Consider the following 14427-nt stretch of genomic DNA (forward strand, 5'->3'; position numbering starts at 1 on the left):
CTTCCTTCCTTCCTTCCTTCCTTCCTTCCTTCCTTCCTTCCTTCCTTTCTTTCTTTCTTTCTTTTTTTTAAACCCTTACCTTCTGTCTTGGAGTCAATACTGTGTATTGGCTCCAAGGCAAAAGAGTGGTAAGGGCTAGGCAATGGAGGTCAAGTGACTTGCCCAAGGTCACACAGCTGGGAAGTGGCTAAGGGCAGATTTGAACCCAGGATTTCCCATTTCTAGGCCTCGCTCTCTGAGCTGCCCCCTCATGGGCATCTTTCTGAAGGGTGTTCCTTATCAACAGTGTATTGTTGGATACAGTTTTCTAATCCAGTTTGCTGTCCTCTTCAATTTTATGGGTGAGTTCATCTCATTCAAATTCACAGTTATGCTTATTCATTGCTTATTTCCCTCTAACCTATTTTTTATGCTTTTCCTTATCTTTTTTCCTGCCCTCTCTTAGAGTTTATTTTTGCTCAAGACTAATCCTTCTCTTAATCTTCCCTCCTTATTCTCCCCTTTCCCTCCTCTCCTGTTTACCTGTTGAATGAACTGTATTGCTGTGTGTGTGTGTGTGTGTGTGAGCATATATGTTTATCCTTTTTTCCTTTGACCAGTTCAGATAAAGTGAGGTTCAAGTGTACATATGCCTCCTACCTTTTATAGACAAATTTGTGAGATGATTTTCTCTAGCCTTCATTTCTCTTCTTCTTGCCTACTATGTTCCTCTACCCAGTACTCCTCCAGTGTGACAAAACCATTCTTAGCTCTTGTCTAATTAGATTCCTTCTTTGACTTCTAGTGGAGTTCTGAGGAGGATACACATACAATTTAGAATGTAAACAATTTATCCTTCTTTAGTTCCTAATGATTACTCATTCATGCTTACTTTTTTATGTTTCTCTTGACTCCTGTGTTTGTATTTCAGTTTCTATTTAGTTTTGATTGTTTCATTAGGAATACTTGGAAGTCCTCAATTTCATTAATGATTCTTTTTTCCTCTTATAGGATTATATTCGGTTTATCTTGGTAAGTTGTTCTTATTTGAAAGCCTTGATCTTGCCTCCCTGGGATATCATATTCTAAGCTCTCCACTCCTTTATGGCATTGGCTGCTAAATCATGTGTAATACTGTGGCTCTTTGGTACCTGAATTCTTTCTTTCTAGTTGCTTGTGGTATTCTTTTCTTTGACCTGGAAACTCTGAATCTTACCTATTAATGTTGCCGGGAGTTTTCATTTTGGAGTTTATTCCAGAAGGTGATTGGTGGATTCTTTATATTTCTTCTTTGTCCTTTGGTTCAAAAGGATTTGGGCAGTTTTCTTTTATTATTTCTTGAAATATGCCAGGACTTCTTTTTTGATCATGGTGTGGAGGTATATAATGATTCTTAAATTATCTCTCTCTAATCTGTTTTCCAAGCCTGTTGGTTTTGCTGAGATTCTCTTCCTCCTCCTCCTCTTTAACATTTCTTGTCTTATTGAACTTCTCTTGGGTCAGTTCTAATTCTCAAAGAGTTATTTTCTTCAGTGAGTTTTTGTAACTGGTTCAAAGCTGTTCATTCTCTTTCCAGATCTTTCTTCCATAGTGCTCATTTCTTTTCATATTATTCCTCTTGCTCTCTCAATGCTTCTAAATTTCTCTCTCTCTCATTTTAGGCCTTTTTTGAGAGTTTAATACTTTCTAGGAATTCTAGTTAGACTTGTGCCTAAGGTGTGTTTTTCTCTGAGGCTTTGCTTATAGATATTTCACAGTCCTCTTTTTTTTTTTTTTAAACCCTTAACTTCTGTGTATTGGCTCCTAGGTGGAAGAGTGGTAAGGGTGGGCAATGGGATCAAGTGACTTGCCCAGGGTCACACAGCTGGGAAGTGTCTGAGGCTGGATTTGAGCCTGGGACCTCCCGTCTCTAGGCCTGACTCTCAATCCACTGAGCTACCCAGCTGCCCCCCCCCAGTCCTTCTCTTCTTTGTGTGCATTCTGAGTTTCTACCTCACCATCATAGCTCTTTGGGATGGATTTCTTTTCTGTTTTCTCATTCTTCTGGCCTCCCCCTCAGCTTTGGACTTTATGTAGGGGCTCAGGGGCCATGTATGAACTGACTTCTTGTGTCCTTCTGTTGTTTTCCTGGAGGTTTGAGTGTTGTTTTCAGGTTACAGGGACAGTCCAGGCTGGCCACCTATGAACTTTCAGTGTTCCCAGAGTGGTCTGATCCAGGGCAAAGTCTACTGGCTGACCCCAGGTCTGACCCCGGCAAGTCCGGCCCTGGTTGTTTCTCTGCCGATTCTGACTGGGCTGGGAGCTAGAGCCGAGCCTCTCCTTTGCCCCTGGAGTCAGAGATACTTCCTCGCTGTTTACTTCTAAACTTGGTCCTCGCTGTGTGCAGGGCCCAGAGCTGGGCTCTGGGACGGACTGAAGACCACTGAAGTCCCCCAGAGTGAAGTGAAAGGCCCAGGAGTATGTATGATGGGCCGTGCCAGCCCCTTCTCCCTCCATCTCCTCATCCACTCTCCTGCACCATTAGCCAGCCTCCTTTCCCTTCCTCCTCCACTTTGTGGGGGGAGAAAGCTGAGAGGGGGCCAGGGTTGTAGCCCAGGCCCCTGCGGGGAGGATGCCTGGATGCCGGGGGAGCCTCCTTCAGTCCTCATCCGGGGCCCCAGGGTTTCCCAGTCTCTGAAGTCCCCCCCTTAGAGCTGGGCGTCTTCCCCTTTGGCGGTCCAGTGAGACCGTTCTCAGAAAAATGCAGTAAAGCGTGTGGAATGAGAGAGGACGTCCCTTCTGACAAGATCAGGGCCCCAGTGCTGGCTCCCCTGCGGGCCTTCTCCTCCAGACCCTCCCCACATGCCTGAGATTCTTGTGGCCTGACACGAGGGGGGACGTGGGTGTGCCTGGCTCTGTTAAGGGAAACCTCAGGTTGTCCCAGCCCGGACAGTGCAGACGGTGCAGCCCTCCTTTGTGGGGGCTGGAGGACTCCCAGGGTTCTCCCCACCTTCCTTCTCTCCCCTCCGGAGCTCGGGGAGAGGCTCTATGGCAGTGACTGCCCCCCAGATGCAGCACTGGAGGGGACCTTTGAAGTTTAGTCCGGTGCTCCCATTGGAGAGAGGAGAAAACTGAGGCCGGAGAGGGAAGGGTCTTGGCCCAAGTCTCAGACAGTAAGAGTAGAAGTGTTTGGACGCGGGTCCTGTGACTCTCCCCGTGGAGGGGAGCAGGTCCTGGAGCCCTTCCCCGGACTTCCAGGGTTGGCAGCCGGGTGATACAGTGACAGCTGAGGGGAGAAGCCCGGGAGGCATGGAGCAGGCCGGCCCAGGAGCAAACAGGGAGGGAGCCTCAGTGCGGCCCAGGAAGGAAGAGGCCCGCCTTTCTCCCTCATGGGTGCTGTCACCAGGGACCGCTCCCCCAAGCCTGCCCCCTCTCCCTGCAGGACGGCCAGGCATGACTCCCTTCTGGAAGTCCTTCTGGGGAAGGCAGATGATGGGGACCCAGCGGGGAGGCAGAAAGGGGGCACCCAGGCCTCTGACCCCTGGGCAGCGGCTGGGCAGGCGTCCGGGCCCGGGGCCTCCCTTCTCTCCAGGCTCCCAGGCTCTGTCTTGGTCCCTGGTTGCCGGGAAGGTCTGAGGCCAGGCCGGTGCTCTCTGGGCTGACCCGAGGCCCAGGGTGGGGTGGCTGTGCCGACCCCCATTTAGAAAGCCTGTGCAGTTCTCAAAGCATCTCCCCCACACCAGCTCACTTGAGCCTCGGAACAATCCTGGCAGGGAGGAAGCAGCCGAGGTCGTTTCATCCCCGTTTCCCAGATGAGGAAGCCTTTGACCCGAGTTCTCCTCCACGGCGGGTCGGGGTCTCCCCTCCCTCTACTTCTCTGTCTCTCGAGGCCTTGCGAGGCCTTTGCCAGGCTCTGTGGAGCTCAGAGGGACACCATTTTCTCCGCAGATTCTGAGGGAGCTGAAGGCCCTAGTGTGGATTTTCCTGGTGCAGAACATCCCTGAAGTGGCCTACCTCTTCTATCTCCTCTACACGGTGAGGGGGCCGGGGACTCGGGGCAGGGGGGGCGCCCCTCCAAACAGGAGCCTGAGGGGCCCCAGGAGGCTCTCTCCCGGCCCGGCCTGCCAGGACCCGGAGGTCTCTGAGCCTCATCCCAGGTTCACAAAGCTGTGGGGGAGGAGCAAGGCCTGGGTCGGGCTGACCCTCCAGCTTCGCATAGGAATGTGGGGGGAGCCTGAGGGAGGCAGGCAGGCAGGGGTGCAGGGAGAGAGGCTGTTCTGGAGTAAGCTGGGCCTTCGTCCTGCCTCTGGCCTCCTTAGCCAAACTAGAGAAGAGCTGCTGTTTAGAAAGGAGCCGCCCTAGGCCCAGGGACTGGCTCTCCCTGTTGGGGGGCCTGAGGCAGGGAGTCTCACTGATCTTAGCAGACATCTCCTGGGAGAGGGGCAGAAGTGGAGCCACCGTGTGCAGGGAGCCTCCATGTCCAGGCCCTGAGACAGAGGAAGAGATGGGGGAGCCGCAGACGGGGTCCTTAGAGGCTCTCCAGGAATGCTGTTCATCTCCACAGACTGGGCTTCTAGCCTGCAGTTTGGTGGAAATCATTCATTGCTTTAATGGCTTTTCGGCTCACTCTGGGGGGTTCTCTTGGTAGGCCGTGGGCCCAGCCACAGGCATCAGCTCCCTTGTTTTCCCTTTGCCTTCCTTAGGACTCCTTTTTCTTCTGGGGTTGCTGGTCCCAGTTCCATAGGAATAAGCCGTGCTGTGCCGACGCAGCCCAGGGCCTTGTTTTACCCCTGATCTTAGTGGGAAGGCCTCGATCCCTTCATCCCATTTGCTCCTTCTGCTGGCATTAGAGACATGTTCACTGGACTAAGGAACAGTTGAGTTATTCCAGTGTTTTCTAGTGGCTTTTTTTTTTTTTTAATAGAAATGGGGATTGGATTTTTTCAAAAGCTTCAGTTTTATTGTTTTTGTTATAAACATGGTTTATGCTGTTAATGGTTTTCCTTATAACAAACCAGCTGGCAGGACCATGAGATGCATTGGAGGCCTGGGCTTTGGCTCCGCAGACCCTCCACCTCCTTCTGACCCAGTTTTCAATTTCTGCCTTGCTGGGGCCGCCCTCTCCTGAGTTTGCCCTCTTCTGAGCATCTAGCCTGACTTAGGTAGACAGGAATAGGGATGGCAGCTAGGCACGGCTCGAGAAGAGGGCAGTGGCCCCTCCACTGGCCGGAGAAGCTTGCTGCCCTTCAGATAGCATGCAAAGTTCCTTTGAGGATGTATTGATTCATTAAAGAGGAGGGACACACCTATCAGATTGGCTAACCGAAGGACCAAAAAAGGAAAATAATAAATGTTGGAGGGCACGTGGAAATTGGGACACTCTACACTGTTGGTGGAACTGTAAACTGAAAAAACCATTCTGGAAAGCTATGGGGAACCAGGCCCAAAGGGCCATACACTGTGCCTACCCTCGGGCCCAGCAGTACCGCACCAGGGAGAGGGAACAAGGACCCGCCTGCGCCAAAACATTTTTAGCGGCTCTCTTCGTAGTGGCGAAGAATCGGACACTGTGGGTGTCTACCTCTCGGGGGATGGCTGAACAAGCTGTGGGTCATGTATGTCATGGAATCCCGAGAAACGGTGAAAGGGGCGAGTTCAGAAAAAGCTGGAAAGACTTCAGTAAACGGATGCAAAGCGAAGGGAGCAGAACCAGGAGAACACTGTAGACAGCAACAGAAACAGCCACGAAGGCCTCCGCCGTGGTGAGCAGAGCCGGTTCCTGAGACCCTGCACAGGATCCAGGATGGAAAGTGCCCTCTGCAGCCAGAGAAGGGCCTGGCCGAGCCAGTGTAGATCTGAGCCCCCCTCTTCCAGCAGGGCTATGGGACGGGTGCCTTCTGACCCAGTATGAGCCGTGTAGAACAAGGCACTCCATGAAATCACTGGGTACTGCCTGGGGGAGGTGGAGAGAGCGAACCGGGAGGGAATTGATAGCCAACAGACTGGCTCGGCCAAACTCCCACCTACTTCCGTGAGAGCAAAATCCAGCCGGGGCGGGCAGGCCCCGAAAGGCCGCTGCCAGCCGCTGCGAGGACCAGGTGGGGCTGGCTCAGCTCCAGCCAAACCTCTTCTGCCCGGGGAGGCCCTGAAGAACCTTTGGCCCGCGTGCAGTCAGTGCCCGGAGAGATTTCTCTCTTTCATTGGGAGAGAAGCTGCAGCCCACTGCTGATCGCGGGGAGCTGAGGGGCCGGGCTGAGGGGCTGAGCGGATGGGCCAAGCTCTCCTCCCTGCCCGGGCCTGTCCCCACCGGCTCCATCCAGCAGGGGTGGTGGCGGGGGTGGTGGTGGGGGGAGCTCATTTCTCTCTTCTGGTGAAAACCAGAAAGGAACAATTCCTAGCCTGAGTTCAACTGAACATTAAGGACGCTGCCCAGGGCAGGGATGGCCCGCCATGGCAGGGGCGGGAGGCGCATCGAGGGCTCCGGGAACCTTTTGGGTTAATGTGTGGTTTTCTAATTACATGTCGTTTTTTACATCTTTTTAAAAAAAAACGTGGAGTTCCAAATTCCCCCCGTTGCCTCCTCGAGAAGATGAACACAAAAGGCTCAACAAGGCCGTGGGAAGTCCCGCAGCCTGCCATGTTGCCCAGGCCAATGTGGACCAGAAGAAGTGGGCACTCCTCATCGTGAGGCCTTGGGCCGGGTCGGCGGGGCCGGACCGTGCGCCACGTGCTCCCCCTCGGCTTCCTGGGCCTTCCAGTCCCTTCTCAGGGCGCCTCTTAGTACTTCTGACCAGACGGGCTTTTCCTTTTTCTTCCTTTTGGGACGCTGGGCCGGACGGTGCCTTTGTAGTACTGCTGGCAGCCCCAAATCGCTGTCCCGAGTGGTCGCCCCAGTTCGCAGCTCCACTGACAGTGTCCGTGTCTGACGGGTTTGCCCTTTTGGGCCCATCAGACAGTAAGAGCCCTGCGGCGGGGCGGCGGGTGAGAGCAGTCTGTCGTGTAAGCGCAGACAGCTTCGACGCCTTGAGTGAAAACGATCCTCTCCACGGACCGCTCATGGGCTGGGAGACGAGAGGCGCCATTCTAAGCTTGACTCGGTTCCCCACAGAGCTGAGAGCTGCTTCTTGGGGCGGCTCCAGCTTTGGCTGCCGCCGAGCCGCCCTCTTGGCTCTGCCCCCGCTCTGAAGCCTTTAGCCGAGAAGCGGCTGCGGACGTTTCGGTCAGGGTCAGTGTGTTTCCCTCCTGTTAGCCTTCCCTCTCCTTCACCCCGGCCCTCCTCAGCCAGCGCCTCCGTGCCGGCTCCCTGAACCTCTCATCCTCATCTGGCAGTCTGGGTGGGGGATGGCGGTGAGCCCAGCCCAGCCATCTTGTCTTATTTCCAAAGTATATGGGCTGGGGGTGGGGTGCAGCCGGGTGGCTCAGTGGTGAGAGCGCCAGGCCTAGAGGGCCTTCCTAGCAGTGTGACCCTGGGCAAGTCACTGAACCCCACTGCCTAACCGGTACTATGTGCACACCCCACCTGGTGTCCTATCCCGGCCCCCGTGTTACTGAATCCTAGCTGGAATTTTCCAGGAAGACCGAGCCATGCTGAAGGCAGCTAGTGCTGGTCAGAGGGCAGCCCCTCCCGCTTCGGCCTGCCCCGGCCACACTGGCTTCTGTCCCTGGGCAGACTGCCGAGGGGGTGGAGCAGTGCGGCGTGTGGCGGCGCCTGGCACAGAGGCTGCTCTCCGCAGAGGTTCCCAGGTGTGTGTGGCCTGGGGTGAGTGGGGCAGGCCCTGTTAGGGTCCGTTTTGGGGTGAGCCGAAGGAAACGAGACAGACGATGCAAGACGCACAGAGAGCAGAGCTTCATTAAGCTACACACGTTCACACGCGGGGACGAGACCGGAAAGAGTGGTTCCCCCGCCCCCCCCCCCAGTAGGTTCGCAACACTCTTTAGATGGTTCATAGCAGACTTAGAGCAACTTACAGCCTGTAGGTTTGGGCAAGGGTCAGTTTGGCCATCCACTACAGCCCGAGCGCTCCCCAGCCGGGCCTTCCCTGGGCCTGGGCCCACCGAGAGGCGCTCAGCCAGCCCTGGCTCTCTTTTCAGATAAGCCGAGCCTGGGGCCAGGGCAGCTCCTACACCGGAGAGGCGGCCGCCATCGTGGGCTCCTGCATCTCGGTGGCCATCAAGTCTGTGTTGCTTTGGGCCCTGGTCCACGTGTACCGCAGCTTCGGCCAGGGCCTAAGAGAGAGAAGTGAGTGCGCCCTCGTCCCGACCCCTGCCCTGCCGCCGGCCACCGCGTCCCGGGATGGTGAGCCGAGGGCCCTTAGGATGAGGACACGAGGCCACCGCCCGGCGGCTGGAGATGGAGGCTCCCTCGGCTCACAGCTGTCCTGGGGGACACTGCCTGCTGCTGCCTCCGCCTCCCCCGCCCAGCCCCCGGCCCGCCTGGGGCCACGATGGAGGGGCCTGGTCCAGGCAGGCCTAAGGCTTGCCGTGGAGGCTGTGCCCTCCCCACGGCCCCAGCAGTGATAAGACCCGCCTTAGCCTTTCCAGAGACCTTCCTGCTTCCTGCTCCCAACCAGAAAGGCTGGACCTCGCATGTCCCGGTGGAAAGGGGCCACTGGGGCCAGCCTCCTCCCCATTTTACAGATAGGGAAACTGAGGCCCAGAGAAAGGGGTGCTGGAAAGGACCTCGAAGTCTAGCCCAGGCCCAGAGGGGAAGGGACTTGGCCAGGGTCACCTGGCATTAAGCAGTTAGTCCAGTCAAACCCCAGCCCAGGACTTCCCCTCTGCCTGTGTCCATATGCTCTTTCTTCCCAGGGGCTCCCAGACAGGATTGCTTTGTGCGTATTGGGGGGGGGGGGGCTGGTCCCGTCTTTGGGCCTGTTGTTTCAGGCTTCCTGGAGTTCCAGCTGCTCTGGCCAGCCTGCCCCAGCCCGAAGTGCAGCCCCCCAATTTGTAGGCACAAGGCCGGGATCCTGGGGCCAAGACGGGGGGGGGGGCAGTCGTGCCCTCTGGCCCCCCACCCACACGTGTCTTCTCTCTCTCTCTCTCTCCCCCTCCCTCTCCCTCTCCAGTGTTTTCTTCCTATGGAAGGATCGAGTCCTGAGCAGCCACGGCTGGGCCCGGGCAGCCGCCTCCGCTTGTGCCGCTCCCTCCGCAGCCTGGACTCCAGCTCCCCCGCATGTGGCAGTGCCAAAGCCCCTCCCTCAGATGCCTGGGAGGCGCGTGGGCCCAGGCTTTGCCCAGGGCCGGGCCGGCTGGGGCTGTGACCCTTCTGGGGCGGAGGCCGCCCAGCCTGTCTGGCAGAGAGCCCGGCTCCCGGCTAGCCTCAGCCCCACGAGTGCGGCTTCCCCCCAGCGCCTGGGCCGGCGGGCCGGACCTCCTTCAGCTCTGGGCCCCCTGGCAGGGGTGGCCCGGGAGGGCCCGGAAGAGGCCACTTGAAGGGGCCCTCACTGTTCCCCCCTTTCATACTTGTTGCCTCACAGTCTTTCTTACTAAAGAAAGTTTTATTATTTTAACAAAAGCTTTGGTTACTGGCTTTGTGTTTTTAATAAAGTCTGCAGAACACACAGGTGTGGTGTTGGGGGCTCTTTAGCCTTGGGGGGGTGTCGGGTGGGGTGGGGGCCCCTCCCTGCCTGGGAACCTTCTGCTGCTGCTTTTCCTCCTCTCTGGGGCAGTTTCGTCCTGTTTCTCCAGCCTCAGCCGTGTCAGCCTCCGTGTCCCCATTTGGGGTGACGGGGCCTGGGTCACCCGGCTTGGATCATGGGGTGGGGGGGGGGGTTCTTGACAGACGCTGGAGCGGCCGGCCGCCTCCTGGAGCTCGGGGGCGCGGGGCTAGCAGCCTGTCATCGGGCCCCCCAGCTGCCTAGCAGCCCCCATTATCTGCCTGCACAGCAAGCCGGCGCCCCTTCCTGCCAGTTCGGCCTGAGTCAGCCCTTCCTTCCGCGGCCTCGATACAGCCTGGGGAGGCCCCCGGAGCCAGGCGGTTGGGGCAGTGGCCGTGGGTGCGGGGCTGGAACTCGCCTGGCCCAGGGCCTTTCTCAGGCCTCCGAATCTCCCTGCTTAGCTCTGGGCCGGGCACAGGAGGACCAAACTCTTGCTTCTGCTGTGCTGCGATTCCAGGCCTCCTCAAGAAGCGAGATGAGCCTCCTGGCGGAAGGACGCCCAAAGGGCTAGGCCCGAGAGCCTGGAATCCCGGGGCTCACCCTGCAAAGGGTGAGCGGCCTGGAGGGGGCCCTGCGAGCTCATCCTCGGGAATCCCGCCCCGTGTCTCGGGGCAAGCAGAGCCACTTTGGAGGTTCTGGCGCCTGCTCAGGTCTCCCCTGGGAGTTTTTCCCACCACTTCTGCCCATCGGCCGACGCTCGCCTGGCTCTGCCGAGAACAGCCCCAAAAAGCAGAAGCGCCCCCACCCGACATGCTCCCTTTTTATTTCCCGGAATAGACTTGGGCTGCTGGGCCGGGCGCACTGGAGAGCGGGGGGAGGAGGGGAGATCGTCCCCGGGTTCTCGCCGACAGGACGTGGGCCTCCTCGTTCTGGGCCCCTTCATTCCCAGAGGCCAGAGGCTGGATCGTGCCTCCCCGGGGCCAGACCTTCCTTCTGCCTCCTGGGCAGCTGGGATGGCAGAACCCACCCCTGGCCTGCCAGGCTCATGCCCTGGGGGGCCCTTGGCGGGCCCCTGGGAAGCTCCCGCTTAGAGAGGAACAACAACAAATGCTGTCATAAGACTCATTTTTCCTTTTTTTTTTTAAGAAAAAAGTTTATTGAAAGGATGTGAAAATAGTCATATATGCTTTCAACAATAATAAATTTCCAAAGTATTAAAGTAGGAAACATTAGGAATCTTCCTTTAGGGGTTCAAGCACCCTAAAGTCATACCACGTCCGGGTGCTTTTAGGGTGGGTCGGCACTTGGAAAGTGGAGTCTGAGTTCTCTGGACGGGATCGGGGCGTCGGGCCCGTTCTGGGGGAGCCACGCCGTCGGGGCTCAGGACGTGGCTCTGCAGAGACGTCTGACCGCTGTTCCAAGTTAGGGCCTGTAAGAAGACGGCGTTCCGGGCCGCTGCCTCGGGGGAGAGAACGTGCCTCGGGGGAGGAAGCGGCCCCTCCGAGGCCCTGCACGACCCGGCCCGGGAAGAACCGCTCCCTGGGCCCGACTCCCATCTCCTGCTGCCCATGCCAAAGAAGGCCAACGAGAAAGGCGAGGAGATGCCACCCCAGTCATCCCACCAAGAACTCCTCCGGGGACAAGGCGGGCACCGAGGCCCGATGGCCACGGGCAGCCCCACATCTGGGTGGGCTCTGCTCACTCCAACTGGGACGCCGCCCAGATTCTCGACCCCCGCCCACAGCCACTGCCCGAGGCTCTCCATCCCTGGGGCTGCTGCTCGCTCCCTTTCTCTGGGGCTCCCCCTCCTCGCTGCTCGCCCACTCGGCCCGGGGAATCTTCCTCAGAAAGACGGAGAGAAGCGTGTCACGAGTGGGCCGAAGCTTTAAAAAGGGCACCCACCAGCTGTGAGCTGTCTTCGTGCGTGTTGAAGGCACCGCGGCTAGGCAAGGAGCTGGTCTGCGTCTGGGGAGGGCCTCGGGCTCGGGCCGGGGAGAGCCCCGGGAAGAAGGGCCCCCCGACCACCTCGGCCTAGGGTCTGAGCCGGCCTCGGGCTCTGCTTGCTTTGTTTATTTTAAAACCAGAATGTAAGGTGGGAAGGAAAACGGCCCCCAATGCCGGTCAATCGTCCGGAGAAAACGGGCCACTGGGCTTCCCGGCCAGGTGGCGCGGCCGGAGCCTGGGGCTCGGAGCACGCTCGGGCGGCCGCTGACTCCCCGGGGAGCGCGGGGAAGCGCCCAGCCCGTCCAAGGAACCTCAACAACAAAAACAAAGCACAAGCTTTCCAAATGACTATCAAAAATGTCCTTTTAATTTTTATCTTGGCAGAAGCATTTCCCCTGATCGTCTTAGGAAAAATAAAGATAAATTATATGTACAAAGGGGGAAAGTATTTTAGAATCATCTGCTGAGGGAAGACATGTGGCTGTGACACAATTATTCACAACATCGAAGAACAGGCTTTCTGCTTTCTAATCCAAAGGGCGGGTGAAGTCATACGTGTCCCCTCTGAATACGCGCGGAATTACAAATGTGAAGTTATGTAGACTGTTGCAATGTCACACTTTTTAATGGTGGTATAGAAAATCACCTTCAAGTTGTCATTACAAACCAAGGTGTGGGCTGTGGAGAGCTTTAGAAATGCCACCTCCTTTCTCATTTTGCTTCTTTAGAAAACACAAACAGAGAGTGAATCCAAAACATCCAAACAAAGTGAATTTGGCTGACAAAAAAAGACAAATTTAAACTCTTCCCTTTGGCCAGTGGATAGGAAATAACATGATATCTGGTCATCAGCAGATCAGACAATTGATATGAGGTACGTCACCGTATTCCAAAATATATCTATCTATTTACAGACACAGACACACACAGATTGGTCGAGCCCCGGGAGCCGGGGTCAAGGGAGAAGAAGACACTTTGAAAGGATTCGCCAACGTTCCGGCAGCCCCAGACCTCGGGGGCGCCGCCTAGAACTCCTCTTCCTCCCCCGTGAAATGGTTCTGCTTCTTGCGGACGTTCCAGTGCAGACACTCCGCCAGGCTCTCAAACCAGTCGCTCACGGGGTCCCGGAAACAGATGGAGGGGAGGGGGTAGCACGAGGTAGTGATGCTGATGCTGCACAGAGAGAGCGACGACGCGCACGTGGGAGGGAGCCCGAGGCTGCCTCCCGCAGCCTCCTCCTGGCTCTCACGCGACCAGCTACCCAGGGACAGCCATCCGGGCCCGAGGGGAAGTCACGGCCGCCCCACAACCAGCATGGCCCAGTGAGCAGGGCCCTGCCCACGCCCAAGACGGCCCTTGAATCCAGTCTCTGCCTCTGCAGTCTGGGGTTCCTCACCCCAAACCCGTTTTCCTTCTCTACCCAAAGAGAGGGTTAGGCTCAGGGGCTCCGAGGCCCCTCCTAAGCCCGGGCACTCCCGGGGGCCCTGCTCCGCTGGCCATGGCTGGTGATGCCAAGGTAGACCCAGCGCCTGACCCCCTTCTGCCCACAGAGGCCCCCCCGGAGGGCAGCCCACACTCCGAGCCTCCTGGACGAGTGGCGGGTGTGCCCTCGGGGCTCCCCGGCTGCACGAGCACGGCCAGCTCGGAGTGGGGGCCACAAGGACAGGGGCTGGATGGGACCCTCCAGGTGAGGGGAAAGGCCGGCCGTGCGGAGGAAAACACGCACCTGTCTCCGTGGCAGATTTCTTGTCTCTTCCGCCCATCAAACGAAACCCAAGCCGTGTTCCGAGCTTCTGGTGACAGCATGATCTAGAAAAAGCACCAAGGAGACCCCTAGGAAGCGGGCTCTGGGCCCCATTCCAGACAGAGAGGGAATCGATGTGGATTCTGGGGCAGGGGTGGGGGTGGAACAGAGGAGGCAGGACAGAAGCAGCTGTGGCAAGGTTAGGGGGGGTTATCAAGCCCCAGAGGGAGGGGACTGAGAAGGGGAGCATCCACATGGCCCCAGGAAGGGTCTAGTCCCTGAACACAGGTAGGGGATGGCAGAGAAAGGCAGAGGCAGCAGGAGGCTGTGTTTGGGGGAGACCAAGGCAGCCCCAGGGGTCCAGGCTAGCTGGGCGGGCCCTGGGGATTGAGGGGTAGGGGTAGGGCACCCCCACTGACCTTGAGCTCCACTCCTGCGGGCACCACTATGGGCCGGAAAGACAGCGAGTGCGGGCAGATGGGTGTGATCATGATGGCAGGGACGTTTGGGTGGATCATGGAGGCCCCCGCGGCGGCGGCGTATGCTGTGCTCCCGGTGGGGGTGGACACGATCACTCCTGAGGTGGGAAACACAATCAGGGATAGTGAGCTGCAGCACTCTGTGGGCGAGGGGGCACATGGGACTGAGCACCAGCCTCTCCAGGCATCTGCCACGGCGGTAGCGAGTCCTCTTTTCCTGGAGGCCAATCCTGCATCACCCCCAAGTGTCTGCTGCACAGTCTAGCCCAGCCCCCAGTGGCTGGGTTCAAAGAGCCACAGAAAGGCTGCCCTGCCTGGAGAAACCCCAGGACTTACCATCCCCTTGGACCGTAGTTATCAGATGTCCGTCTAGATACACGTCGACATTGGAAAGGTAGGAGGAGGGGCCACGATCGATCACCACTTCATTCAGAACCTATGAGACAAGGCCAGCGTGAGCCCCCCCCCCAAGAGCCTGGCAACGTGGACCTGCACACCTGACCACCTGCTGCCTCCCACCTGGTAGTTCATCATGTGCTTGGGGCTGTCCTTGTCCAGGCCGGGGGCCAGCACGCCATTCTCGTCGATGCCGTTCTGGAGCACGCCCTTCTTCTCTCTAAGCTCCTTCACCACCTTGACCTTGAGCCTGCTGCGGAGAACAATGGCCGCATTTCCTGGGCCAAGGAGGAAAGGAGCATCAGCAGGA

The 14427-nt window shown here is 57.6% G+C and overlaps 2 protein-coding genes across 4 annotated transcripts in view; one reads left to right on the forward strand and one right to left on the reverse strand.

Annotated features, from left to right (window-relative positions):
• The window catches only part of LOC123240143 (methyl-CpG-binding domain protein 1-like), a 39631-nt gene extending 30113 nt beyond the window's left edge, over positions 1–9518 (forward strand). For both annotated transcript variants that reach the window (XM_044667548.1, XM_044667547.1), the window contains exons 7-9: positions 3907–3993; positions 8050–8197; positions 9024–9518. In XM_044667548.1, the coding sequence (XP_044523483.1) occupies positions 3907–3993; positions 8050–8197; positions 9024–9055 (267 nt within the window). In that variant the 3' untranslated portion in view covers positions 9056–9518. The remainder of the gene's footprint in view (positions 1–3906; positions 3994–8049; positions 8198–9023) is intronic.
• Positions 9519–11843: 2325 nt separating this feature from the next.
• Positions 11844–14427, reverse strand: part of NADK (NAD kinase) — a 48323-nt gene continuing 45739 nt past the window's right edge. For both annotated transcript variants that reach the window (XM_044667549.1, XM_044667550.1), the window contains 5 exons: positions 14241–14395; positions 14058–14157; positions 13662–13819; positions 13225–13307; positions 11844–12671 (listed from right to left, as the gene is read on the reverse strand). In XM_044667549.1, the coding sequence (XP_044523484.1) occupies positions 12524–12671; positions 13225–13307; positions 13662–13819; positions 14058–14157; positions 14241–14395 (644 nt within the window). In that variant the 3' untranslated portion in view covers positions 11844–12523. The remainder of the gene's footprint in view (positions 12672–13224; positions 13308–13661; positions 13820–14057; positions 14158–14240; positions 14396–14427) is intronic.

This window comes from Gracilinanus agilis, chromosome 3, assembly GCF_016433145.1.
Source record: "Gracilinanus agilis isolate LMUSP501 chromosome 3, AgileGrace, whole genome shotgun sequence".
Lineage (NCBI taxonomy): Eukaryota > Metazoa > Chordata > Mammalia > Didelphimorphia > Didelphidae > Gracilinanus > Gracilinanus agilis.